Raw genomic sequence first — 24,807 nt, forward strand, 5'->3', positions numbered from 1 at the left:
GACTGCTCAGCCCTCCTGCCCTGTGCCTCTTCCTTGCTGTCATTACATTGCAAGGGTTCCCTATTGCTGGAGTTTTGTACCTCCTTTATGTTTCTCGTAGGCAGCTCCTCTAGGCACTGACTCTTCCTTCTTCTCACAGCAGCCAACTGACTCCAGTTCCCTTTCACCATCCAAGCCACTCTTTTATAACACTCTTCTTCTTATTGGCTATAGCTGTGGCCTGTTAAAGTCAGGCCTGCTCCTTAGATCTAATAAATGGGTCAGCTGCAACTCCTTAGGGGTAAGATGACTTTCTATACTACCTTTAATTTCTTATATTGCATCCCCCCACCCTTCCTGGCATCCTGCATCTGCAGATCCCACTGTGGCTCCTGGGGAGGAGGTGAGAGCACCCTGTGCTACATAAACAAAGTGACTGAGTCAGAAAGAGCACCTGGTGTGTTTGAGATCTCATCCTCACCTCCTGCTCTGTTGGTTTGGTGCTACCTCGTTCAGGGCATTTATTGCCTCGTTCTGTTTGTCCACTGAGTGAAATAACTTTGGCAAAAGCTTGGATAATAATTTAAAGTTTTTAGGTACGTGCTGTGCTTGGTTTTCCAGCAGCTTAAAAGCCTGTTAACAGTGTCTTCTTCTCTAGGGATGGATGAATGAAATTTATAATTACGATCCAGAAACATACCATGCTACATTGACTCACTCTGTCTATGTGCGACTCGAAGGCAGCACCCTACGACTTTCAAAACCCAATAAAAATATTTCTAGAAGAGCTGTGTACAATGAGCCAAAGCCTGAAGTCACATATGTCAGTCAAAAAATTTATGAACTAACAGACAGCAAGGTGAGTGTCTTACTTATATCTGATTTTAACAAAGAACACTTTGCAAATTCTTTTTAACTCTGAATTTTGTTTTTTCACTTGTCTATTTTCACGTTCTGTCATTATTTAAACAAAACTGCTGTCATGACTAACTTGCAAAATATTGTGCTGGGGAGGAAGATTGAGCAGGATTTGGGAGAAAGTACATATTTACACAATAAGGGAAAGGCATGAGTTTCCTGTGGCAGTTGAGAGCAGTTAACTCATGGGGGCTCTGAGACTTGTTCCCAATGCATGAGGTGACTGTTCTGAAGGTTACACCAAAATGCCTCATCTTTGGTGGTTGTCTCTACCCCAAGGCAGCTGAGACAACATTTGTATTTCACTCAAAGAGGGAATGTACATCATATGTGAAGGAGGACAGTGAGAGGTGTCTGGAATGTGACCTGCTCTAGGTACCCCCAGTCCAGGGAAGGAGATGGGCTTTTTGCAGTTGGAAGAGTGCATTAACAGTAATGCTAGGACAGTTTTCCTACATGTTGTTTGCCTCTCTCAAATATATCAAGAGTTGCTGTATGAAGTTGATTCCATTGACATTGTTTTAAATAATACATCAATACCTAATTATTAAGGGAATGGATTTTTTTAATGTGCTGCATCAATCGAGGGCTTTGGCAGCACAGATGTAGGAGGCAACCACCCTTCACTTGACTGGAAGTGAGAGGGAGAGAGGGACCAAGGCAACAGTGAGGAAAACCTCCCTGCTTTGCTCTGGGAAAGGAGTGTGCTGGCAGCTCTGCCTTCCATTAAAGGAAGACAGTGAAAAAGATAAAGAAAAAATTAGATTCCTGCCTTTTGCAGATTTGTTTTCCCATCATGAAGACAAGCAAAGCTGTCATGTGGGAGCACTTGACTGATGGTGGTTCCCCATGGTATCTTAGAAAATTTCCAGTACTTCCCCCCACCCAGCCCCAGTTGATTACACAAGGCCCAAGTGCCCTGACTGTAACAAAAAAAAGATGCCTGTTCTTCAAGGTACTTGCCCACAGGTTTTGGAGAACACTGCTGAGTATAGACCACCACATAAGATTTTGTAACTCTTTTTTTTAAAACCACTCCTCTAATCACTTGCATTGTCTTAATTTGATATAAATATACTGAGTTTAGAATATAATTATTTGCAAATCAGTCTTATAGCTTGGCTCTTATGTATTTGATGTGGCTGTCACCAACTTCAAACACTCAATTTCATAAGGTGGGCATGAAAAGTTGTGTTCAAAACTCAGTTTGGACTCAGATTATTTTATCTTGTTATCTATTTATCTCCCCATGCTCCCAGAAATAAGTTCTTGGGTTTTCTATTTTTTCTGCAAATCCATGAGAATAAGATCATCTAAATGAAAACAGTTTCTAATCCACATGGTATAATCTGCTTAAATGGCCTTTGTTTTAATTCCAAGGCTTGGCTCACCAAAGACTTAGTGATAGCAGTGGGTTGGACATACAGCAATTTTGAGTCAGTTAAACTGGCAGATCCGGTGTAGGATCTTTATCTCTTGCATTCCTGTGTTCTTTACTTGAGTATAGAAACATAGAGGATACAAGTGAAAAATAAATTCATTTAACCCTTTCATGTATCCTTCAGATTTCCCTGGTTCCTAAGAGCCTGGCACGGAAACGCATTTGGAATAAGAAATACCCAATTTGCATTGAACTGGCCAAACAGGAGGACTTCATGGCCAAGGCCCAGACTGAGAAGGAGACTGCAGAGGAGAAACCTGCTGAGAAAGTGGACTTGAACATTGAGGAATCCAAGAAGCCTCAGGATGGAGTGAAGCCCACTTGCCAAAAGGATCAAGTGCTTTACCTCTTTGGAAGGACAGGGAGGGAGAAGGAGGAGTGGTTCAGAAGGTTCCTTCTTGCATCAAAGCTCAAGTCTGAAGTAAAGAAGCCACCCAGTGGGAGCAAGCCAGGTACTCAGATTTTGTAGTCTTGTAGAAGTCTGTAAAAAGAAACAAACCAAAGTTATGTTTTGGTGGTGCCACAGTGATCTTTACAAGCAAAATAAAAATAATACCGAAGATACTCTTCTCCTTACCTTGGCCTCTCATTGCCACCTTAGCCCCACCTTTTTCCCTCTTGGCTCTATGCTTTCAAATATTTTTACTGTTTTCAGACTGTTTTATATAAATACACTGTTTTTCAATTACTGTAATAACTCCTGTCATATTTTTAAGGAGGAATTGTTCAGTCTCTTCTTTTTCTGCATCTTGGAGCTGATGTCAATATTTGCAGTATTAGACTCAGTTCTCTCATTACCTGTTTTTCCTCCTCCATCCTTCCTTCCACTCTAGTCTCCTGTAAAGGATAGGGTTTTGTCATGGGTTAGTGGCACAAGAAAACACATTTCTCTGTTTGAATGAAAGGTCCTGCATGAATATATATATGAATATGTATGTATATATATATCTGATCCAACAAACATTAGTCTATAGTATTGATCAGTTGTTTGGACTATTAATTTAAACCCATCCTTTGATACAATTTTGAACCTGAATGACTCATGCTTTTCTGCCTTTATTCTCTGAGAAGCTTTTTAAAAATTAGTTAACATTATTGTTTCTGGCACATAACTTCTTGAAATGCAAATGCAAAATTAATAGCTAAATAAAATTCCAATAGTTACATGCTTTTCACAGTCCTTCTAATTGTAACAGTCTATAATTAGATTAGTAAAAAAAAAAACTTTAGTCATAGGTGCATTTCAATCACCTGACTGTTATTTTAGGCATTCTCCAGCAGAGTTGTTGGGAATTTTGCCATGTGTTATACATATGTGAGTGTCCATATTTAAATATGCTATTGATCAGCTGACTCCTCCAGTCCCACACCCTGCTGAGTGCTGAATCATAGCAAATACTGACTAATTTGGGTTTAGGACCACCTAAACACACAGCAGTAGAATTTACTTTTAGCCTTTAAAATAAGAAAGCACCATGCTGGTCTTTTTTCAGGAGAAATCTGTGGAATAAACACATTCCTTCAAATGTTGATGGTACACTGTGGGATTTGGCTGTCAGGTTGTTCTCTGTTGAGCAGGTATTATTCCTCTGTATTTAGGGGTGCTGCCAGCACACAGCAGAGCTGACAGTCAGTCTGGAGTTCTCACACACAGCCGGAGCAGCAGCAAGGGAAGCACAGAAGAAGTCACAATCCTTCTAAAGCACAAGGACCTGGCTGGCAGCATGAGGCAGAAAATGCTTCTGGACTACAATATTTATATGGCAAAGTGTATTCCACAAGAAAAGAAAAGCCCTTCAGGTAGTCCAGTCGTCAGTGCAGACAGCAGCCCTACAGCTGTGAAAAAGGTAATACTTGTGCTCCAAAGGAACAGTGGACAGCTTCTGTAGCTCTTACTAATCCTTTGATCTCCTGGACTGCATTTGAGTCACTCTCAGTAAACACAGCCTTAACACTAAGTACAACACTCATAAAAAACATACCTTTAATGTTAAGCATGACCACTTTTTATTTAAAATAGTGGTAATTCATATCATGCATCTTTGTTTCCCCTTTCATACAACCAGAAAAGGGAGTAGGAGGCCATGGTGTAATGTATGAATAAACACATCTTGTGTTCCCCCAGAAAAACGTATTTTTGCCCCCAACCACTCCTGAAGCTGTGATGGATTTGCTGCTGAAGCTGGCACGTGTCAGAGCCTTTCTATAAATAGCTGAGCAGTGCTGGCAGGGAACCTGCGTCACAGCAGAGGCTCCTCGCCCTGGCACAGCCTGGCTGCAGCCCCTGTGAGCTGTGGCTGCCAAGAGATGATGTTCAGAACTGCAGCATCTACCTGCCTGTCTTAGAAAGTGCTGCCTTTCTGCTAGCTTCAGGAGTTCTGCCTGGAAAATGTCAGGTGGTGAATTCTTCTGTCGGTGCAGGCAATTAATATGTTGTGTTTCCCTCATGAAAGCTTCCTGTTTTTCTGTGGTAGTGTGTGTACACACCCAAAATTATTTCAGCTGCCTTGGCTTTTGTGTGTGCAGTCAGTGAAGCATTGAATGTATAATATTTCCAGGTGTTTCGAGATGGTTCTCAAGGAAACCAAGACAGAATTCTCTTGGACTGTAAACAAACCTTTAATGCAGCAGAGGGGACAGTATAGTTCCCTGAATCCTATATGCAAGCAGTGGAAGGAGGAGTGTGATTCCTTGTTCTGTGTTTATCATCTATTTGTGGTGTTTCTGAATTGGATTTAAGGATGTAAGGTTGGGTCTTGCTTTCCAATTTTTTGATAAAACTAAGGAAGAGTACCTGTTCTTTCAGATCTTACTGGCAAGAGAGAGTGTCTCTTACTGCAAACACAGTTTATAAGTCTGCCCACTCTGGGTTTATCTGCTTTTTCTGCCAGAGGTTAAATTACACACAACTTTCTCATTTCATTGCCAGAGGTCAATCTATATCTGTGTGGTCTCATTCCCTCTGCTGCATGTCAGGATGATGACAGGCTCGTGGCAGCCCAGCTGATGCATTTGTAAAGCTGCTCCCTGTGCTGAGCTTTTGGTGTTCTGGGTTGACCCAGGCTCTTAACACTGAACTTCCCATATAAATCAGGCCTTTTCTTTCCTTATTTTATAGAATTTATAGAGCTGAATAACCTGCTCTGTATTTTCAGTTGCCAGATGCCAATGTGGAAGCTGAAGAAGAAGAACAGGAGGCCTGGGTGAATGCTCTGCTTGGAAGAATATTTTGGGATTTTTTAGGAGAGAAGTATTGGTCTGATCTAGTGTCAAAGAAGATCCAAATGAAACTTAGCAAAATAAAGGTACCTGATCTGGAGACTTGCATACACAATCCTTTGAAGGAAGTGAAACACACAGTCTTTGAGTTTTAAAATAGTACAAGAAAGACTTACTTCACACTATATGTAAAAGACAATAAATGTGCTACAGAATGGCTGTTCAGTTTCTGATGCATGTTAACTTTGCTGCTTCTGTTTAAAATGAGCTACAGCTGGATTAGCTATTTGTATCTGTCAAATTTTTATGTAAAAATTAAAGTATTATTGTATTTACATTAGGGATGGATAGAACTGCATATAAATGAGGAAATCTGCTTTGGGAAATAATAGATTGCTTTTAAGGTGGAGGCCATCATGGAGCCACATCTGTAGTGTGTTCCTGTTAACTTCAGACATAAACTACTTGCAGGAGGTCAGTGGGAGCAGTAGTTATGGAAAAAGCTCTGTGGGGTGGCAGGACACAGCTTCCATCAGCTGCACCATCTCAAGGGGGAAGGGGGAGTGATGCTTTTGAGTGACTGCTCAGTCTTCCCCTTGCCTTCTGTAACCCTCTGAACAGCAGCAGTTCCCCACAGCCTTCAGCTCCTGGTGTCTGGGGAGGAGTTTGCCTGTTCCTCAAGGCAAAGGAAGTTGTTGTCTTGCTTACAAAAGCTCAGACATTTAGCTGCCAGCCCCAGCTGTGAGATAGTGCTGCCTTTGCTGTGGGAAATCACCAGTAGCCTAAACGTGCCCTGTCTGCTTCCACAATTTGACAGCAGGGTACTCAGACATCTCGCTGGGAACTTTGTAAGTGGAAGGACTGGAAGTGGGGACTGGGTGTATTTTTTGATGTGTTAAGCAATGTCTATTCACAGGAGATACGTTTTCTGTCAATTAGAAGAATAAGACACCTGAATCATGATTTCTGGGCCTCTATTTTACTAAAATTATGATACAGATTTAAAAGGTAATGTTCTATGAAAGAGTTTGCCAAAGATAAAAGAAGCTGAGATCTTGATAAAACATCAGTGATAAAATATATTACTGAAGTTAAGATCCAAAGAAATCTTTGATTTTTATTCATAGTGAAATAGGATTTACACTTCATTCTTGAGCTTTTTGTATAGTTTGACTAAAAAGCGTGCTGATAGTTTAAGGTCAGCATCTAAACTTCAGCATAATTTAAAAAACAAATTCAGATGCCCAATCTGTCCCTAAAAATTCTTCGCAACTGGCAACTGTGAAATTCTAGAATAGTAAGAATTTTGTGTAATTATATTTGTGTTCTTTCACTGGTGACACTTCAGCTCAGTCCATTCCTTAAGTTTAATGAGCTTTCTTCTCTCAAGAGACTGATGTCTAGTTCCATAACATGTATTTGATTTTTGAATATTCTGTCCTTTTAGCTGCCCTACTTCATGAATGAGCTGACTCTGACTGAGCTTGACATGGGGATAGCAGTGCCCAAGATCCTTCAAGCCTTCAAACCTTCTATTGATCACAGAGGTAAAATACAAAAATAACAGGTGTTGGTATTGCCTTTGTATCTGAGAACAGAATGTTGATCTTTTTATCTTGTGTATGTTTTAGGTACGTGTAATAAGAGCTTATTCTGAGACACTCATGGGTCTTTATCTCAGGCTTGGTGTAAATGTAATTCTGTAAATATGGAATTGTGATCGTGTCTTTCCATAGGAAATATTTACTGAACTAAACTAAAATTTGCATGCAACAGAGATGCAGACACTTATCTGATATTGTCAGGCACTGCAGAGAGCAAAGCACATCTCCTTGGGACAGATCTGGTTCTGACCATAGGAGAAAACAGGTTTGTGTCTCCAAGAGAATCTGCCCTGTTCTGAAAGTAGAGATTCAGAAAATATAATTGTAATCACTTGGAAATCAAGAATAATATTGTTTTGAAAATAAGCTTCAAAATACAGGATCATTTTATGTTCTTAATATTAAATACAGCTTTTTTTAAAGCTGGATGACTTTTATACTGCTGCTGTATGAACTAGAACTGTTTGTTTTCTATTCCTTCTGGCTTGCATATGGTCACATATTTGAGGATGCTTGTGTCACTTAAGTAGTCTTGAAAAAAGTAAAAACTTGGAATAATGCTTTTTAGCTTCAAAAGCATTTATTCTACATATTCAGAAGAGCTAGATGCCATTTAAGATGTAGTCAGAACAGTTTGTAATTTTAAATTGTTAAAGGAGAAATCAGAGTTTCTCCTCTCAACGTGGAGAAATTTCTAATTGGCCTAAAGGGAAATATTTCCTTGGAAGACCTAGTGTGGTGTCACCTGACCTTTGCAAGAATACCAGATGCATGGACTTTAGGAGGAGATTGAGAAACTTTAATACTAAAACTTGGTGCCACTCAAATCACTGACTAAAAGCATGAGGACAGTAAGTGCTGACCTTTCCCTCATAAATCTGAGCAAAGCAGACTTTGGGGAAATATTAAAATCTTCTTGGGCATACATTAGTTAATGCTGCCTGTTGTATCCAAATGCTGTTGTTTGCCCTTATCAACTTGAGCCTTGCAACCCCTTGGGGAAAAGCCTTATCTATAAAACACTGGTACTTTGCTCTCAACTTTTCCAGAGATTATTTTCCACTGAACTTTATAAACAAAGCGTGTTTGAAAAGAGCAAACTGTTTGGTTGTCATGAGGAACAAAATCTGTCTTTTTACGAGAAATAAGAGTTGAATAGGTGGAATAAGCTGGAGTGCAGTCAGTATTTGGGGAACTAAAGCATCTTATGCTTCCTCTGTGGGACAGCAGGTTCTCCCAGTACTTGGGAGGTCCTCCAGTGTTCCCCATTAAGTGGTTGCACCATTGGTAGAAGTTTTATTTGGGGTAACAGAACAAAGGAAAACTTTAAAAAATCTTTATGTGTGTGTGGCTTGTGGAATGGTTTCATAGTTTCTTTTTAATCAGGGTTCTTGACAGTGTGTTTTCCTTTGCCTTGATTTAAACATTTTTTTGAATTCTTTTCTCTGTTCTCATAACTTCAGTTGTAACCAAGGAATGTAGTTCTAAGTCATGAGATGGGATTTAGGAGCTGAACACTTGGCTTCAATTAATTGCTGAAACAGCAATGGGATTAATTAGTTCCTTTAGTTTCTTGTTCAGTTCAACTGTGACAAGCAAACATTTATGGTAGGATTTCTAATCCTTTTAACTTCTTCCATACTGTTGAATGTGTACATAGGTGTGAGCTCTTAGGGTTTTAAAGAGCTTGCAATGAGTAATTACTGGAATAACTTTTTATACTTAAAAGGACATAAACAAGGGGATGATAATTGGAAATGCTTGTTTTCATAAGAATAAATGTGTATTTCTTGGTAAGTTACCTATGGGTAAATGACTTGGTTTATTGGGAAATGTGGGGAAAAAACTCTGTAGTTTCAGGGCAGTATCCAAAATGAATGCTTCTCAGTTTTTGGGGTTTTTTAGTAAGTGTTTGAGGCAGTCGTTGGGGGTAGCCCTTTGTGAGGCTTTAAAGTGCAATTACTAATTTTAATGTGCTTTGTTTCATCAATGCTTCTTTTTACCAGTGCTTGATTACAAAGAAAATACATTTTTTTGTTTTATGCCTTCTCTAATGAGCTAAATTTGTTAATGGACAATGTTAGAAAAAAAGTCTTGTTTCTGTTAATGCAGTCCTGCTTGGGTGACAGCATATGTGTGGCTTTTACTGTAATTCTGTCAAGGCTAGGGAACCAGAAAACAGAATAAAATGTACCATCTGCCCAGTTCTTCCCTCTCTCTCCCTCCCTTTTTCCCTCTGGAAAAAGTGTATGAACATTTTCTGGTCAGAAGGAATTTTCCCTCCCAGTAATGGCATCCTTTGCTTAATTTAATCTACTGTTAAAACTATATTGATGATTGAGTTCTGCTGACTCATTGATTGTCCAAAAAGTCTGTTAAGCTGTTTTCATGGTTTTTATGATCTTACTGATACCTTTCTTCTGTAAAGAGAAAAAAACCACCCTTATAAACTTGTGTTTGCGTTCCTGTGTTTGGTTTTTAGAACAGTGTTAGAAAAACTGGGATGGAAAAGAGTTATTTGGGTTAGTAAAGCACCAGCTTGCCTTAATCCTGCTTCCAGCATGCAACCTCACAGGGTGCCAGGGACCAGGTCTTTGGGAGCTGCCTGTGTTTCTGTTACCACATGTGAGTGGGATTGTGATAAGGATATGTTTCTGCAGAAAAGAAAACAATAGTTCTTGAACTGATAAAGTGTGACTTTTCTAGAACAATAAAACACAAAGGGTAGTTACCATTTGTCCTGGTTTCAGTTTTATTCACCATTAATTGCTTCCAAATAAGTAAATAAAAGTGGAATGGGTCAGTGGTGGATGTGCCAGGTACTGGTGAGGGAATGTTTTGCGCAGCTGCAATATCTGAAAAAGGAAGAAGTATAATCTGTGTTTATTGGCATCTGTTTTCTAACCTTCTGCTGCTTTGGTGCAGGGTGTCACTTGAAAGGCTTGAGCTAATGTTAAAGTATTCCCAAAAAAATTCTTTTGGAGATTGTAAAAAGCAAATAGTTTGCACAGACAATAGGATTTAACTTAATATTGCATGTCTAGAATTGTGTAGGTAATGACCCTGTTTGCACTGAATCATAAAATAGTGCCTGTAGCTCAGTTACTGAGGGAACCTTGTCACAGATCTTCAATAAACCACTGGCAAAACAAGGGGCAGCAGAGAGAGAAGCAAATGTTGCTCTGGGATTTCAAGTTGTGCTTCATTTGGACAGCGTCAGTGATGCAGAGGAGCGTCCCCATTACTGCTTGGCTTGGAGCAATGCTGTAAATAGTTTTGAAGTGAATCCCTGATGGTATTCTATTTCCTTTATCTCATTTCACATCTCTTAAGCAGTTTAGGTGTGTGTAAATCACAGGGTTTTTTTTAGACCATTAGCTATACTCACCACTCTCTTTCAGTGTGGCTTGGGTTTATATCTGGCTTTGTTCCATGAGCTTAATGTGATCAGAAAGGTTGCTTTGTGATTGCCCTTCAAGTGACATCTTTTCTGTTGTTTATTTTAGGACTTTGGGTTGATTTGGAAATGTCCTACAATGGATCTTTTCTAATGACCCTGGAGACCAAGATGAACTTGACCAAACTTGGGAAAGAGCCGCTTGGGGAGGCATTGAAGGTTGGCGAGATCGGCCGGGAAGGGTAAGGGATGGCAAAGGTGCTTTCATTGTGAAAATCTGGCATTTTCCTTGGGTATCTGCAGTAGATTGAAAGGAGTTTTGGGGATGTTTCATACAAGTGGGTGTGGAATGTGGCTTTTCTGTGTAACTTTATTGTTTGGTCACACTATTGATAATAATTTTAATAAAAGGCTTCTGTAGTATAATTATTATATATATATATATTTCAGTTGGGTTTTAGAATGTCCTATGACTAAAATTTAGTTTTGTCTTATGCTTGATTTAGGATTTAGTCAGATAAAACTCTAGTACTGGAGATAAACGCATGCAGAAATAGGTGTAACAGGGTACTGCAGCATGGTGCAGCTGCAGCTGGAAACCATGGAGTAGTAAACAATGTGCAAGATAAACAAGCTCTAATTGTTATGTAAAGACCTTTTCAAAAGCTTTATTGCATTGTGGGAGTAATCACATCAATGCTTTAGTCTGGATTTTTCCTCATAGCCACCTTCTGTTTGCCTGCTGTGCCTAAGTTAAATGCCTTATGTAGATGAATTAATTAGCAGACACCATACAGTAACTTACCTCCTTTGTATTTGTGTTTTCCCTCTCAATTTGGCCATGTTTGAATGTCATCCATTGTCCATTTTTATTAACCTAGTGAGTGGCACCCATCAAATACCCATCTCTGGATGGATCCACTCCCAGCTCTGATGTCCAATTTTTTTTGGTGCTGTATTCTCTTTGTACCTAAATCTGCAGGCCCTGAACAGTAGGTGGTCTCTGATTTAATGTACAACCACTGCCTACAAATCAAGAAAATAGTCTCTAAACCTGGCCATTTGTTTAGCTATGAACAAAATTGTATGGTCTTTCACAATTAAGATACTAGATGCTTTGTATACTTATGTCATAGCTCTGGCCATTTATTCTGAGATAGCTTGAAGTAATACTCACAGCAGCACTATATTTCAGTGCAAGCATGACAGGAAAATAAATGTGAAAAAAGCTAATGGCTGAATGATCTCATACACTGGTAGAAATTCAGAGGATTTTAAACTGACCTAGATTCTCATTGTCACTGCTTGAAATAAATATTTCTGAATTTACATCACTATAACTGGTAGGTGTGAATTTTTCAAAATCTGTTTAATCCTGCCTGCCCAAGAAAATAGGGGATAGAGGAGGAAATGTCTATACAAATCAAATACTTGCTTTTCTTCCCCACCCCTTCTGGATTTTCTTTGTGTATTTTCATATCTGTTCAGTGCAGGAACAGCCTCAGAAATAATTAGTGAACACTCTGATTCATATTTAAAAATCAGGTTGCTGCTGGCTGAGCTATAGGCGCCCAGCAAGGCAGATTTAAGTGCCTGTAGCCAAGCAACCAGTTACTTGAAGGTATCAGCATTGACTGCATTGCTCCCTGCACAGGGCTGGGATGTTTCAAAGCTCAGGGCCAGCTAGCAGTTTTACATAAAGAACAATCTAATGTATTCTAGTTTGGATAAAGGCTATTTTGTTGCTTGTTTTTTTCCCCTGTTTTTCCTTAAAATGGATATTAAATAAATTAAGGACTGAAAAGTATAGATCAGTTTGATTCTCATCTCTGCCTTCCAATGTGTTAGTTAATTTTAATTCTACTGGCTTTTTAAATTATCAGTTGACAATTGCTGTGACAAATCAAATTACTCTGCGTGTGTTTGCATCCATGGTCACATTGTCAGTAAGTGATGTGTGCTGGTTGCTGAGCTCATTTCTGGCCCTTATGAGCTCAGAACAAACCATCTCTTGAGAAGCAGTAACCACAAAGTGGTGTGAGAAAGGCACCTACTCATCCAGAGAGAGGAGGGGGGCACAGCTCTGGGGTGTAACTGTCTGTGGCTGTTGTCACTGGAAAGGAAGACAAATGGGTCACTGTTGCACTGGCTGTTTGAAATAGAAGTGAAGTGTGCTGAGACAGTCTGGTAATGCTGTCTTGCATGCCCTCTCAGGAAAATGCTGCTCTCAGAAAGAATAAGAAACTATTTAATTGCCAGTTTTATAAAAGTAATACATTACAGATGCTGCTAAACAGGAGTTGAGCAAAAGCAGGCAGGTTAACCCAAAGGTACTGCACCTTCTTAACCCATCAGTCCTTTTGGCTTTGTTGAAACACATAAAAACAAACTGACAAATGCCAATTCATAAAATATTGTGCAATCTTTACAGGAACAATACAGTAGCTCCAAAGTGATTTTTTTCTGCCAATGTTTGTGTCATATAAATGGTCCATTGTATACAGAGCTCCCCTGAAATCTCACTCAAGCTTATTTATTGTTGCTTTGTTTAATGCGAGGAAATCCTGTGGTCTGAGCCACTTGGTGCTTGAGGCACTTCAGAGGAACCCTTCAACTAGGAAATAAAACTCCTTGTTTATAAGAAGGTGACACTTTTGAAAGACCTGAGGATGCCCTGAGCATTTGAGCTGGATGCTGAAGTGCACAGGAAAGAGAAGTGAGGTCACACCCTGGTGGAAAACGTGCAGTTTGAATCTGACCTAAAAAGGTGAATTTCTGTGAGGAGCAGCTCCAGCCCTGCTATTTGGGCCAGTGACAGGAGCACCCAGCACCCTCATGTCCTCAGGGAGGTGGCTCACTTAGGTTTGCTCCTTCACTGCTCTGCAGGTACAAAATGCTGCTCTGGATAGGAAGAGGTTTGCAATTGTGATTCCACAGCCTGGGTAGGAAACACTTCAGTGTGGACAGGTCCTGGGATTATTGCTCCAGTGGGGAAGGAGTCTTGTGCACTGTGAGCTGCAGTGACTGTCCCTTTACATTAGGACTTCATGCAGCAACCACCAGTTTGTTCTGTGTACAGAATAACAGGCAGTGGCCTCAGTCCATGCCCTGTCTGAGGTTATTAATGCTTCAAATACATTTCCAAGAACACACACACACAAAGAAAGAAGGCACAGCTATAAAGTGTACTCTGAACATGCTGTAGAGTATTATATTCCTGGGTATAGTCCCTAGGGCTCGAGCCATATGCTTTTGAAGGCTGTGTTGTGTAACTGTTTCAAGCTCTTGCATTCAGTAAAGATCTGCTAATTCTGAAGTGTATGCACTGTATCCTTCTCTCGTTTAAATCCGTTTAAAAGATTTGAAATTGTTCTTGTGACTATGTACATAAAATCTTCCACAGTTCAAGTCTAGGAATTAGTCACTACTGTGTGGTATTGTGTACCCAAGGGCAGCACTTGTTTATTACTTCACTTTTTTCCCCGTGACATTGAAACAAAATGATCTGTCCAATCCTTGTTCTGATCAACTCATGAAAAACCATGAGCAACAACAGAGATGCTTCCAAATGTATTTTGAATAATCTCCACATGTGATTTGAGTATGTAGAATAGCCACCCCCATGCCAGCCTCTTTCATGAAGGATTATGTTCCACTGGGAGAAACAGATTTCTGTTTTGAAAGCTGGTTCTGCCAGACTGGCTTCAGAGTGGTTTTGGTTTTGTTCTTTTTAGATAGCATTAATAGTGGAGGGGAGGGGACAGTTCAGAAACCTGTAATGTCAGCCAAAGCTGTACAGGATGAATATCTATTTAAGGATATTACATTTGACCTGGAAATTGCCTTGTTTCAGTTTCAGGCCAAGGGCATATTGTCTTGCAGACAGCGATGAGGAATCCTCCAGTGCCGGCTCTTCGGAGGAGGATGATGCTCCTGAGCTGGCAGGAGAGAAGCAGCTGACCCCAGGAGGAGAAGGGTGAGCTGTTTGTTAATCCTTCCCTCCTCCCACACCTGATGGCTGGTGCCAGTGCTGTGATGCTCTCTGTGCCCCAGAATGCAGAGTGTGAGGTGTCCAAGCAGTGAAGCAGCCCCAGCCGCCCATTGCCAGGGCAGAGGGCAGCAGAGGAGCCCTGATCACCCCACTCTGCAGGGACCTCTCCCAGCTGCCCTGGGCACCTCCCTCCCATCCCTCCTCTGCTGGATTGCTGGGAGGCCAGAGAAGCTCTGGGGACCTTCCCCAGCGTGTTCTACCTGGTAGCAGAGCCAAGAACAGGATTTTGTGTGAAACCTTGAAACCCTCTCTATGCAGTATTACCCCTGTGCTTATCCTGCTGATCCCGTATTGCTGGCATTCTGTCAGACACATTTTATGAAAAATCCTTTCTTTAGCCTCAAAAACAATGTAAACAATAATTTTCTGCTGCTGTGTTATGCAACAGGTGCATCAGTGATTGGTCTCATGTTGTTTCTAATTAATGGCCAATCACAGTCAGCTGGCTCAGACTCTCTGTCCGAGACACAAACCTTTGTTATTCATTCCTTTTCTATTCTTAGCCAGCCTTCTGATGAAATCTTTTCTTCTATTCTTTTAGTATAGTTTTAATATAATATATATCATAAAATAATAAATCAAGCCTTCTGAAACATGGAGTCAGATCCTCGTCTCTTCCCTCATCCTTAGATCCCTACAAACACCGTCACATCATTCCATTTTCTTTTCCTTAAGAAAACAACTGTTACTCAAGCCTGTTTTTCTTGATCAGTTTTTTTTTTTTCCTTGAAGATTTCATGTGTCTGGGCTGTGCAATACTGCCCTCTGATGCTCTGCATGGATTTCAAAGAAAATTTCCCAACATCAGTGGTGCCACATCATTCCTTGTTTTGGCTGCGACTCTGATTTTTTGCTTTCTGCATCTGATTGCAATTATGCCATGCAATGAGAAAGCTGAATGTCTGAGCCCAGAATGTCTGAGACAGTCACAATGTTTTCTATGTCTGAACATATCCAAGTGATTTTTACAGTGAATATACCAGCAGACTCATGACTTATTCAAAATGTTCCAGAGAATTTTAGTATTTTACTCCTGAACACTTCTGAAAATTGTGTGAAGAGTTGTTTGAATTACTGCAATTGATATTTTTTTAACTGCATTTCATATCTTAAAATTCATAGATCATATAAAGAAGTCTTTATCAAGACGACAAAGAGAGAGAATGAAGAATCTTAATGTAAAATACTGAAAAAAATTTCTTACACCTATTAAAAATCTGCATTGCTACCACTATAGAAAGTGGTGGGAGAATAACTTCTTTCTCTGGGTAAAGATACAGCTAGTATGAAATACATTTTCTTTTTTTTTTTTTTTTTATTTCACTGAACAGTTTTTTGTCTTATGTTGTGCTAAGAACAAAACTGTAAAAGTTTGTGTAAGAATAATTTTATTTTTTTCCCTGGATAAATGATGTCATTTCCTTAGGAAGGTTATCTCTGCTATGTAACACCAAGAGCCACAATTAGACGTGATATAGTGTGTGGAAAATACCAAATGTGCTATTTTTGGAGTGTGTATTTCCAACATGAGATAGGGGTAAGAAAAAACATATTCAGCCCTTAAAGCATCTGTTTGAAAAGCCAGGAATGCTGTCTGACACAATTGCCAGGAAAAACCCACTTTCTGCAGACACAGTTAACCATTTTTGGAATATCATTCCACCCACTGCCAGAACTGTTTTCCTCTTCTTTTTCAGCATACTTATACTTGTAAATGCTACAGTACCTTGAAATGAAAACATTTTTCTTCAGCATACACAGTTAAATAATTGGACACAATTGTTGGGCCTTCTATGCTGATGATTTGTGCACATCTTGGTGTATCAGGGTCTCTAAAATATTTTTTGAATGGTAGTAAAGTTGTCACTTCTCATGCCATCCTGCTGGCATTAATGATCTAAGTGTATTTGCAGTTTTCAAACTTGTTGTGTTTCCAATGCCATCTGGGAAGGAGTGTTCAGGCTGAACAGAGTTTCTGCCAGACACCTGTAGCTGACAGAATACAGCTGCTGGGTGCTGGCCCTGGGATGAACTGCTTGGCCACATATCTGTTCAGAATTTTTGTATCAAAAAAACTTTAATGATTTAATAGAAGATCCATGTCTGTCTTAGCAAATAGGTTTAAGAAAATTATCTTGATGTCCTTTTTCTATTCTCTATCTAAAGGTATGTTGGAGGACATCGGACAAGTAAAATCATGAGAATTGTGGATAAAATTACGAAGTCAAAATACTTTCAGAAAGCAACAGAGACTGAGTTTATTAAGAAAAAAATTGAAGAGGTCTCCAATACTCCATTGCTGCTAACAGTTGAAGTACAGGAGTGCAGAGGAACACTAGTGATTAACATTCCACCTCCACCCACTGACAGAATATGGTAAGAGGAGCTCAGAGCAGAGCTGGGCAATGTTTCAGGTGTGCTATGTGAGGGGTTGCAGCTAAGAAAAAAAGTAAAGCCTGGCTCAAGTGTGTCACCCTCATTTTTTAAGATTTTCTAAGCCTTCTGATGCTGACATTCTTGTAGTGAACTTTCTCACACACTTCCTGTAAATAACTCATTGTTTTGCATTCCTTTATGGAGGAGGAGAAAGCTGATGGACTGTTGGTTTGTCCAGTGTCATTGGAGAGGTGGCACTGTCACCCTCCAATCCACTGTTACTTTTGGAGAACTGTAAATGCTGGAGTCAGAAAATAAACTTCCCTTTTATCTTCATCTTGAGAGGAGCAGTGTGCACTTGTGTTCTTTCGTGTCCTGTAGCGACACAAGTGGGTTCTGGGCAAGGAGCAGTACAGATTGGTTGTAACTGAGGTAGGAACTGTTACTAAGAGCTCATTGTTACAGGTTTAAGTACTTACTTTGTTGGGGTGTCTGTAGTAAATCCTGCTCTGTGTTCTCTCCCCAGGTACGGCTTCCGAAGGCCTCCCTACCTGGAGTTAAAAGCGCGGCCAAAACTTGGTGAGAGAGAAGTGACTCTGGTTCATGTAACAGACTGGATAGCAAGGAAACTGGAACAGGAGTTCCAGGTGTGTTTCCTCTACATTCCCCTTTCATTGATGGTAGTTTTGGACTGTTTAATTTTCACATGTCCTCTATTTCATTTATAACTAGTCATGTACTTCACTGCTCCCAGCCAGTGGGATGGATGTTGAGAGCTCAGCTGAAACTGATTGCTGGGATGGTCTCAAGACTCGTGTAGATCTGGGTGGAAATCTGTTTTAGAGATGAAAATAACATTTCTTTGAAATAGGTACCATGGTAAAATTTGCTATACTCAAATAAGAACATGATCCTACATGTTCTTAATGATAGGGGCCCAAATTTTTGCCTTAAATTAAGAATAGATAAGACACTACTTCCTCTTACTGCTTCCTTTAAAGTAATTTTTTAAAAAATCATGTTGACCATAGTGCAAAAAGGAAGAAGCCCTCTCCAAATACATGTAGGATAAGAATAGTGACCAGCTAGATTCTGGACCCAACCTGTACAATCAACCAGAAATCAAAATCAGTTATTTTACTAAAAGTACGTTTTGAAAGTATATGGATGGGTAAGAGCTGAGAAAGCAATTAGGAAAAGTTGGTGATGTTTCCTGTAGTGCCATTTTAATTAAATTAAATATGCAGAGATATTAATATTTCTGAGTTTCATTTACAACTGTAACACAACAAAATGGTTTCAGTTAATGGCCACTGCACTGACTCAAACCATGCTGAGCTTGAGAACCTTTTCTCTGTAAATGTGTTGCATTTTCTAAACTAAAATTGGAAAAATAAGGTTTCAAGTGACATGTGTAATGTAACTTCATTTCATTGCATCTTTTTCCCAGAAAATCTTTGTCATGCCAAACATGGATGATGTCTATATTCCTTTAATGCACTCAGCCATGGATCCCCGCTCCTCCACGTGCCCTCCTCAAGACCTGAGCACGGAGGCCTCTGATCAACCATGACATGTGAAGACTCTTGCAGTTTACAGTATTATAAAAGTTACTCTCATGGTTTTATAAACTGTGCTGTAGTTCTTGTCCTTAACTTGTGCCACTCTCCCCCCTCCCAAGGACTGCCTTTCCCCGTTCCTGTGTGCTCACTTGCCTGGTTATTGTTCCCGTGTACTTCAGCTACATGAAGTTCCATTCCATTAAGCTGATTTATTTTTGTACTGGCTGCCATCAGGATTTTAACTGGGAGGCTGAGGTGACCTGTTCTTTGTGGGGAGGGAGGAGGAACTCAAATGTAACAGATCAAGGAGCTTGTTGATGCACCTTTTGTTCAGCTTGTTTTCACGCTATGTTAATGTGCATTAAAGCATTGAAAAGTTGTTTGGCAGCAAAGGAACTGCGTGCCAAATGGAAAAAATCCTAAATAAGGAATGAATTTATAAAACTGGAAGAATATTTTTCTTTCTCAGGCAGTTGGAGGTGTAGAATGAACTGTTTTTTGTTCTTTCACTTCTGCAGTCAATAGCTTGTGTCAAGCAATCGAAATATGAAATGCTTTCAGGATAAAAGAATGTAAATTGGATGTATAGGTAATATTGTGATTCAATGTGCTGTATACACATTACTTTTTTCATACAGAACTTGTGCTTTTTTGGGGAAGCAATTAGCCATAAAACACACAATTATCAGTGAAGGTGGGACTGTCAGATTTTTGTAAATGAGGAAAAATAATTGGTAAAGCCATGAGACCAAACCATAGCAAGCCGCCTTATAGTGAGGTACAATCACCTTGGTTCCTGATTAATTCTGAATGTTTCTAGACATGAGCACACACACCAAGTGTCAACACTGCACATCTCCAGTAGTGACCTAACTGTGCATAGAGCCTCTTGCTGTGATGAAACACCCAGTTCTTTCTGACAGGAGTTTGTTGCTGTGAGTCTTTTCCATTGCACTGTGTTTACACCCAGGGCATGGGCCCAGATCCTCAGTTACAGCCCCAGACACAGCAGCACCTGCTGCTTGTGCAAGCAGCTGTGGCTGACAGATGTTGACCCCCATGCATTGGTTCCTTGGACTTTATGGCATAGGAATTGAAGCATTGCAGTTGTTTGAGCTGATCATGATTAAAGGCTCTTTCTGCTAATTAGTGGCCAAAACTAAAGGGGAAGGGGGAACTGCCTTTTATTTGTCAGGTGTAATGAATCAAGGCTAAATGTATGCAGTAAATTCAAGGTTTGAACACTACATATCCACTCCTTAATACTTCATATTTTTCTGATACTCAGTGTTGCCAACTATTCATGGCTGTCAGAAAACGTTTTATTAGTTTACAAAGAAGGTGAGTTTTGGCTCTCCTTTTATAACATGTTTTCTTTTTTTTTTCCAAGTAATTTTTTAAGAAATTTTTTGTATGTTGTGTTGTCACATTTGATGTAAATCAAAATTTCCATGTATAACTTGATGATTTGCCATCTCTAAATGAAGCTATTATATTGAAGGTTTTTTAAGCAGCACCTTGCCTGAAACAAAAGCATTTAATATATTTAAAATTAATTCTATATTTGAACACCTATTTTGGTTACCTTTAATTGAAATATTAGTAGTTATATTTGTTACCTGAACTCCTCCTTGACCATTCCAGGCTGTGTATATTCTGGGGTTGCTGATTTTTGTAGGCATTATTTGCCTTTCATGAAGTCTGCATGTCTTGTACGCAGGTCTTTTATATGAGTTAATTTCTATGTGCAATAACTAAAGTCAAAGGACTAGATGCACTAATGCGTAAACAGATTTAGAATTATTACACAAGATTGTCATACTGCACTTCATAAACTGTGGGTAACTACAATCTGCTTGCTTTGTTTTATTAAATAAATTTATCCCATGTCAAACAATTCAGTAAATTTCATTTCTACATTATTCAGCTACTATCTAGTCCAAGTTGTTTTAAAAACTTCATTAGAAAGCCAGCTTCCTAATATGAGTGTGCCCTTTGTTTTGCAGACTTATACTGCTAAGTTCACCACAGCAGCTAGTATTTATATGAGGAATATGCTTTAAGAATGTTTGCATACCTGGTAAAACTGTGAAAGGGTTACCAGCACTTACAGAACAGAGCTGCCGTGCATCCACTTCTGCCAGCTTTAAGAGCCCCTGGGAGCTCAATGATCCCTTACAGTCAGCCTAGACTCTGCCCTATTCCTGTATGTGTAGTCCTGTGTGGTTACAGATCTTTTGTACCGACACAAGATGCTGTACCTCCCCCTACTGGCATGTGTTAAAAGAATACCGCCCTTGAGAAGCTGCAGCTCAGTCACGGCAGTTTTTTAAGGTGTTTTGCACCACGTGCACAATGGCCCCCGGCCCTGGATGCATTTCTCCTGCCTCCAAGCTGGTCCACCCGGCAGCTCTACTCCTGAAACAGATCGGCAGGAATCCCAGGACTTTTGTTCCTTTTTACAACCTAACCCTGAACTACTGATGTAAAACTACAGCCGCCGCCCCGGCGGGTTCAGTGGCACTGCGCCGCCATAGTGCCGCGGCTCTGCCTGGGCCTGGCACCGCCCTCCGGCCGGAACGGGCTCCCCTTGCAGGATCCGCAGGCCCCGCGCCCTCCGCCGCTGTGTCCCCGCGAGGGTGACACGCACTCGCAAACAAATGTCACTTGCTTTTAAAAGCACCGCCCGGGTCAGGCCGAGCAGCGCCAGTTATGAACAAGCGCTTCGCTGTAGCACCGCTGCTTGGCCGGCGGCGCCAGGCGGGCACCGCCGGGTCAAAGGCAGTGCGGCACGCGCGGAAGAACCAGCCGGACACGCTCTGGGTGACAAAAGCTTTATTTACCGCCGCTCCCGGCCGCCGGTCGCTGCACAGGACCTGCAAAACACCGAGAGTAAAGGGGACGTTATTGATGCCCTACACCACGGCCGCCCCGCAGGGTGGACGCAGCCGGGGCGCTCAGAAGTAGTTTTGCTTCACGTATGTCAGCAGTCTAACACGTGTCAAGAGACATCATCGCGGCCCGGCCTCACGCCCGCCCGCCCGCCCGCCCCGCCCCGCCCGCCCGCCCCGCTCCGCTCCTGCCACCGCGCTCACCTCGCTGGCTACGGCGAGTGAAAGACCCAGAATCCGCCGCGCTCATTTTTATACAGAGGCTAGCCCCGCCCTCCTTGCCTTGCCCAATAGGATTGGAATCCAGGGTCACGTGCTGATGTGGTTGCTGCGCGCGCGAGCGTGGGCGGAGCCGCGTGAAGGCAGCGGGCGGGGCGGCCCAGGGAGGTCAAGTGCGGGGTCTGAGGGGCCCCGGTGGTTTCGTGTTGCTCCCCGCCGTGTGAGGCAGCTTTTCGCCTTTTCGGGAACAGTAGTACTCTTTCTAGTTTGTTCTAGCGCTTTGTTGCTGTGAAGAAATAAGGCTCAGTATTAAAAATATAAAAGGTGAGGCTTCACTCAGATCTGCTCCGGCGGAACAGGTGCTGAGGTGGGTCCTGAGGGGAGCAGCTGGGGGGCTGAGGGTGCTCACCAACACCCGACTCCCCTCCTACCTCAGCTGGTTTTATTTTTTTTTATCTCCTGTGAGGCCATGGGAGACACTAGTGTGAAATAACTCCAGCTTGGATCTGGCACACTACAGCATTTATACAGCAACTGGTAAATTCCTCCTCTAATGTAGCAGGGTGCTGCTGCCATGGCACACACAGTGTGTTTAGGGGTTTGCTTGTTCTCACATGGCACAAATTCTTAAAAGCCAAGGCCCCATAAAGAAACGCATTGGAGAACTGGAATCACAGTGTGGTTTGTAGCTCCAGTATATTTTTATGTATTCAGACTTACAGGTCAGGTTGTCATTTGGACAAGGCTCTGAGGCACTGGGATTGCTGGGGTGTCCTGAGCAGGAGTTGAACTTGATGATCCTCAGTCCCTTCTAGGCAGGATATTCTGTGATTCTGGGTGATTATTACATCTCCTGCCCACTATCAAAGGCAGCTCACTGTGGGAGCTCGTGTGTGCATATGGCATGCCCAGAACTCCGTGTGCCCTGCAGCTCCATTAGTGATATCACCATTAAAAAGCAAACAACATGTACAAGGACAAAGTGGCTTTGTTATATAAATAGGTGGCTGAACACTGGGCCTTTGCCAGGCACTCTAAATTTACTCTCTTCTGTTTGAAGCTTCTTCCATCTGGTTCAATACTTTTTGTGTTTTATTTTTATCTGTTCAGAGAAGCCTGGACCAGTGTTTTGGTTCAAAGGGGCATGTAGGGGCTTCTTTTTTGGCATTTATTGAAGGCCTTGCAAGGCCCAGAGTTAACTATGTCTGTCAAAGGCAGGAGCTATGCCAAATACATTTGGCATGATCTGTTCTGAAAATACAAAATCCGTAGGAAGACAAGAATCACAGAGTCATCAAGGTTGGAATAGACATTTAAGATCATCAGGTCCAACTGTCTACCCAGCATTGCCACTGTAGCCCCCAAACCATTAAGTATCACTCAGTGGCAGATCCAGATGCCTCAAACACCTCCAGGTACGGTGACTCCATCATCTCCCTTGGGCACCCAGTTATTCCGGGCAGGGTGGTGCCGGGGGAGGGAGGCGACTGACTCGTGCTGCCTAGATTTAGATATTTTTTTACAAAAACAAAGCAGCAGTAGCCACCGCACCTCGCGGTTCCCCATGGGCTGCCAGCCGGGCGGCGGGTCGGTCGGGGCTCACACGAACGGGAAGGCTCCGGCAGCAGCGCGAAGCCGCGGAACATCTCTGGCCGCTCCCGGGCCCCGGGCCTGCGGCTGCCCGGGCGGTCCCTGAGCGCGGTGCCCGGCGCGGCCCGTCCGCCCGCGGCTGACGTGCGTGTCCCGGCCGGGCGGTCCCTGAGCCCGCCCCGCCCGCCGCGGGGAGCGCCGGACGCGCCGCTCCGGAGGCAGCGCCGTGCGGGGGGAGCGGCCCCGCGGTGCAGCCATGGAGCCGCTCCGCCGCCTCCTCCTCAGCCTGGCCGCGCTGCTGCTGCTGCTGCTGCTCCCGCCGAGGCTCGCGGTAAGCCCGGGCCCGCTGGGCCGGAGAACGGCAGGGGCAGCCGGGGCGCGGGGAGGGCCGCGGGAGGGAGCTGGGGGGGTCCCGCCGGGGTTAGCGAGGGTTTGCCGGGGGTGCCCGCAGCCCGGCGGTGCCCGCAGAGCCAGCACACCGCCTGCCCACCGTCGCTAACGCCGTGTGCCCCTGTGTGCGCAGGCAGCCCTGGGGGTTGCAGCCCCACAGCCTGTCCCAGCCCAACAGCCCTGTACCTGCAGCTGAGCCCCACCTGGCATGTAACCTGGACGTGTATCTCATAATCCTCGCAATATGAAAATACAGTTAATTTCCCAGGAGACAGTTGTAAAAAGTAGCACAGAAAAACTTTTGAAGCAGTAGTACAAAGAAACTTTTGTAAACTGAAACTATGTAGATGTGTCGGGAGCCAGTGAGACATGCTAGAAAGTCTGCTGTCCCTTAATCAGTATGGGGGTTTGGTTTTTTTTCTGGAAAAAAACCCCACACATTGTATTGACATGTATTGATAACCAAATACATGTGTTTGCCTACATACCTTCTATACTGTCTTGGCATTTTGATCATTCTGTTTCCAGGGTAAATACTGCAATGTGCATTAATGTACATGTGGTTGGTTGGGATCCAAATCCACAGTTTTAAATTCAAAGGTGGAAGACAAAGTGCACGAGTCACTGCCCTGCGAAACCTCTTAAGAAATAACCAGGTTGCTTATAAGGTTATTGCAATAGGTGGAGCAATAAAAGTGCATGGAATAGGGAAACTCATGCAAAGCAGATGGAATGCTGAGCAGATTATTTTTACAGAGGTAATAATTTTAAACAGTGTACTTTACAGTGGGTGCTGTCTGCTGTGTGTGTACTGAGATGAAGAGCTAACTTCAAAAATTTCCTTCTGAAAGGTGTGCTTGCTAGCAGGTTCTGCAGATCAGGAGACAATGAAAAGGCCATCTGGCATTCAGTTTCCATTATAGTCACGTGTAGCACAAGAAAGCTTTAGGTTATGTTCTTTGATGGATTGTTCATTGTTACCTGAAAAAGCTGCTGTAATATATGGGGTTCTAGTTCAGGTTTAGCAAAGCTGAAGGTTTGTTTTTCACCTGTGATACAATAACTCCACTCCCCTTCTTTAGAAGTAAAGTAAACACATTAGCAGTTAAGCTGGCAACATACCTAGTCTTGTTAGTTTTTTAGGAAACTGGAAAAAATTAAATACAGGCT

General features: G+C 42.1%; 2 protein-coding genes and 2 non-coding genes across 5 annotated transcripts in view; 2 read left to right on the forward strand and 2 right to left on the reverse strand.

Moving 5' to 3' along the window:
- The window catches only part of TEX2 (testis expressed 2), a 46,252-nt gene extending 25,808 nt beyond the window's left edge, over positions 1–20,444 (forward strand). The window contains exons 3-12 of one of the 2 annotated variants that reach the window (XM_059485629.1): positions 638–838; positions 2,463–2,790; positions 3,938–4,185; positions 5,494–5,643; positions 7,005–7,104; positions 10,668–10,800; positions 14,412–14,534; positions 16,776–16,985; positions 17,512–17,632; positions 18,436–20,444. In XM_059485629.1, the coding sequence (XP_059341612.1) occupies positions 638–838; positions 2,463–2,790; positions 3,938–4,185; positions 5,494–5,643; positions 7,005–7,104; positions 10,668–10,800; positions 14,412–14,534; positions 16,776–16,985; positions 17,512–17,632; positions 18,436–18,558 (1,737 nt within the window). In that variant the 3' untranslated portion in view covers positions 18,559–20,444. The remainder of the gene's footprint in view (positions 1–637; positions 839–2,462; positions 2,791–3,937; positions 4,186–5,493; positions 5,644–7,004; positions 7,105–10,667; positions 10,801–14,411; positions 14,535–16,775; positions 16,986–17,511; positions 17,633–18,435) is intronic. The other variant, XM_059485630.1, reaches the window with a different exon arrangement.
- A 761-nt stretch (positions 20,445–21,205) lies between these two features.
- Positions 21,206–21,335, reverse strand: LOC132082079 (small nucleolar RNA SNORA76). The gene has a single exon (XR_009419770.1). It is a non-coding gene; the product is annotated as a small nucleolar RNA SNORA76 (small nucleolar RNA).
- A 167-nt stretch (positions 21,336–21,502) lies between these two features.
- LOC132082077 (small nucleolar RNA SNORD104) lies at positions 21,503–21,568 on the reverse strand. The gene has a single exon (XR_009419768.1). It is a non-coding gene; the product is annotated as a small nucleolar RNA SNORD104 (small nucleolar RNA).
- A 1,913-nt stretch (positions 21,569–23,481) lies between these two features.
- The window catches only part of ERN1 (endoplasmic reticulum to nucleus signaling 1), a 32,343-nt gene continuing 31,017 nt past the window's right edge, over positions 23,482–24,807 (forward strand). Inside the window, exon 1 of the mRNA XM_059485524.1 lies at positions 23,482–23,578. Within this exon, the coding sequence (XP_059341507.1) occupies positions 23,504–23,578 (75 nt within the window). The 5' untranslated portion in view covers positions 23,482–23,503. The remainder of the gene's footprint in view (positions 23,579–24,807) is intronic.

Source organism: Ammospiza nelsoni, chromosome 19, assembly GCF_027579445.1.
Source record: "Ammospiza nelsoni isolate bAmmNel1 chromosome 19, bAmmNel1.pri, whole genome shotgun sequence".
NCBI classification, from domain to species: Eukaryota; Metazoa; Chordata; class Aves; order Passeriformes; family Passerellidae; genus Ammospiza; species Ammospiza nelsoni.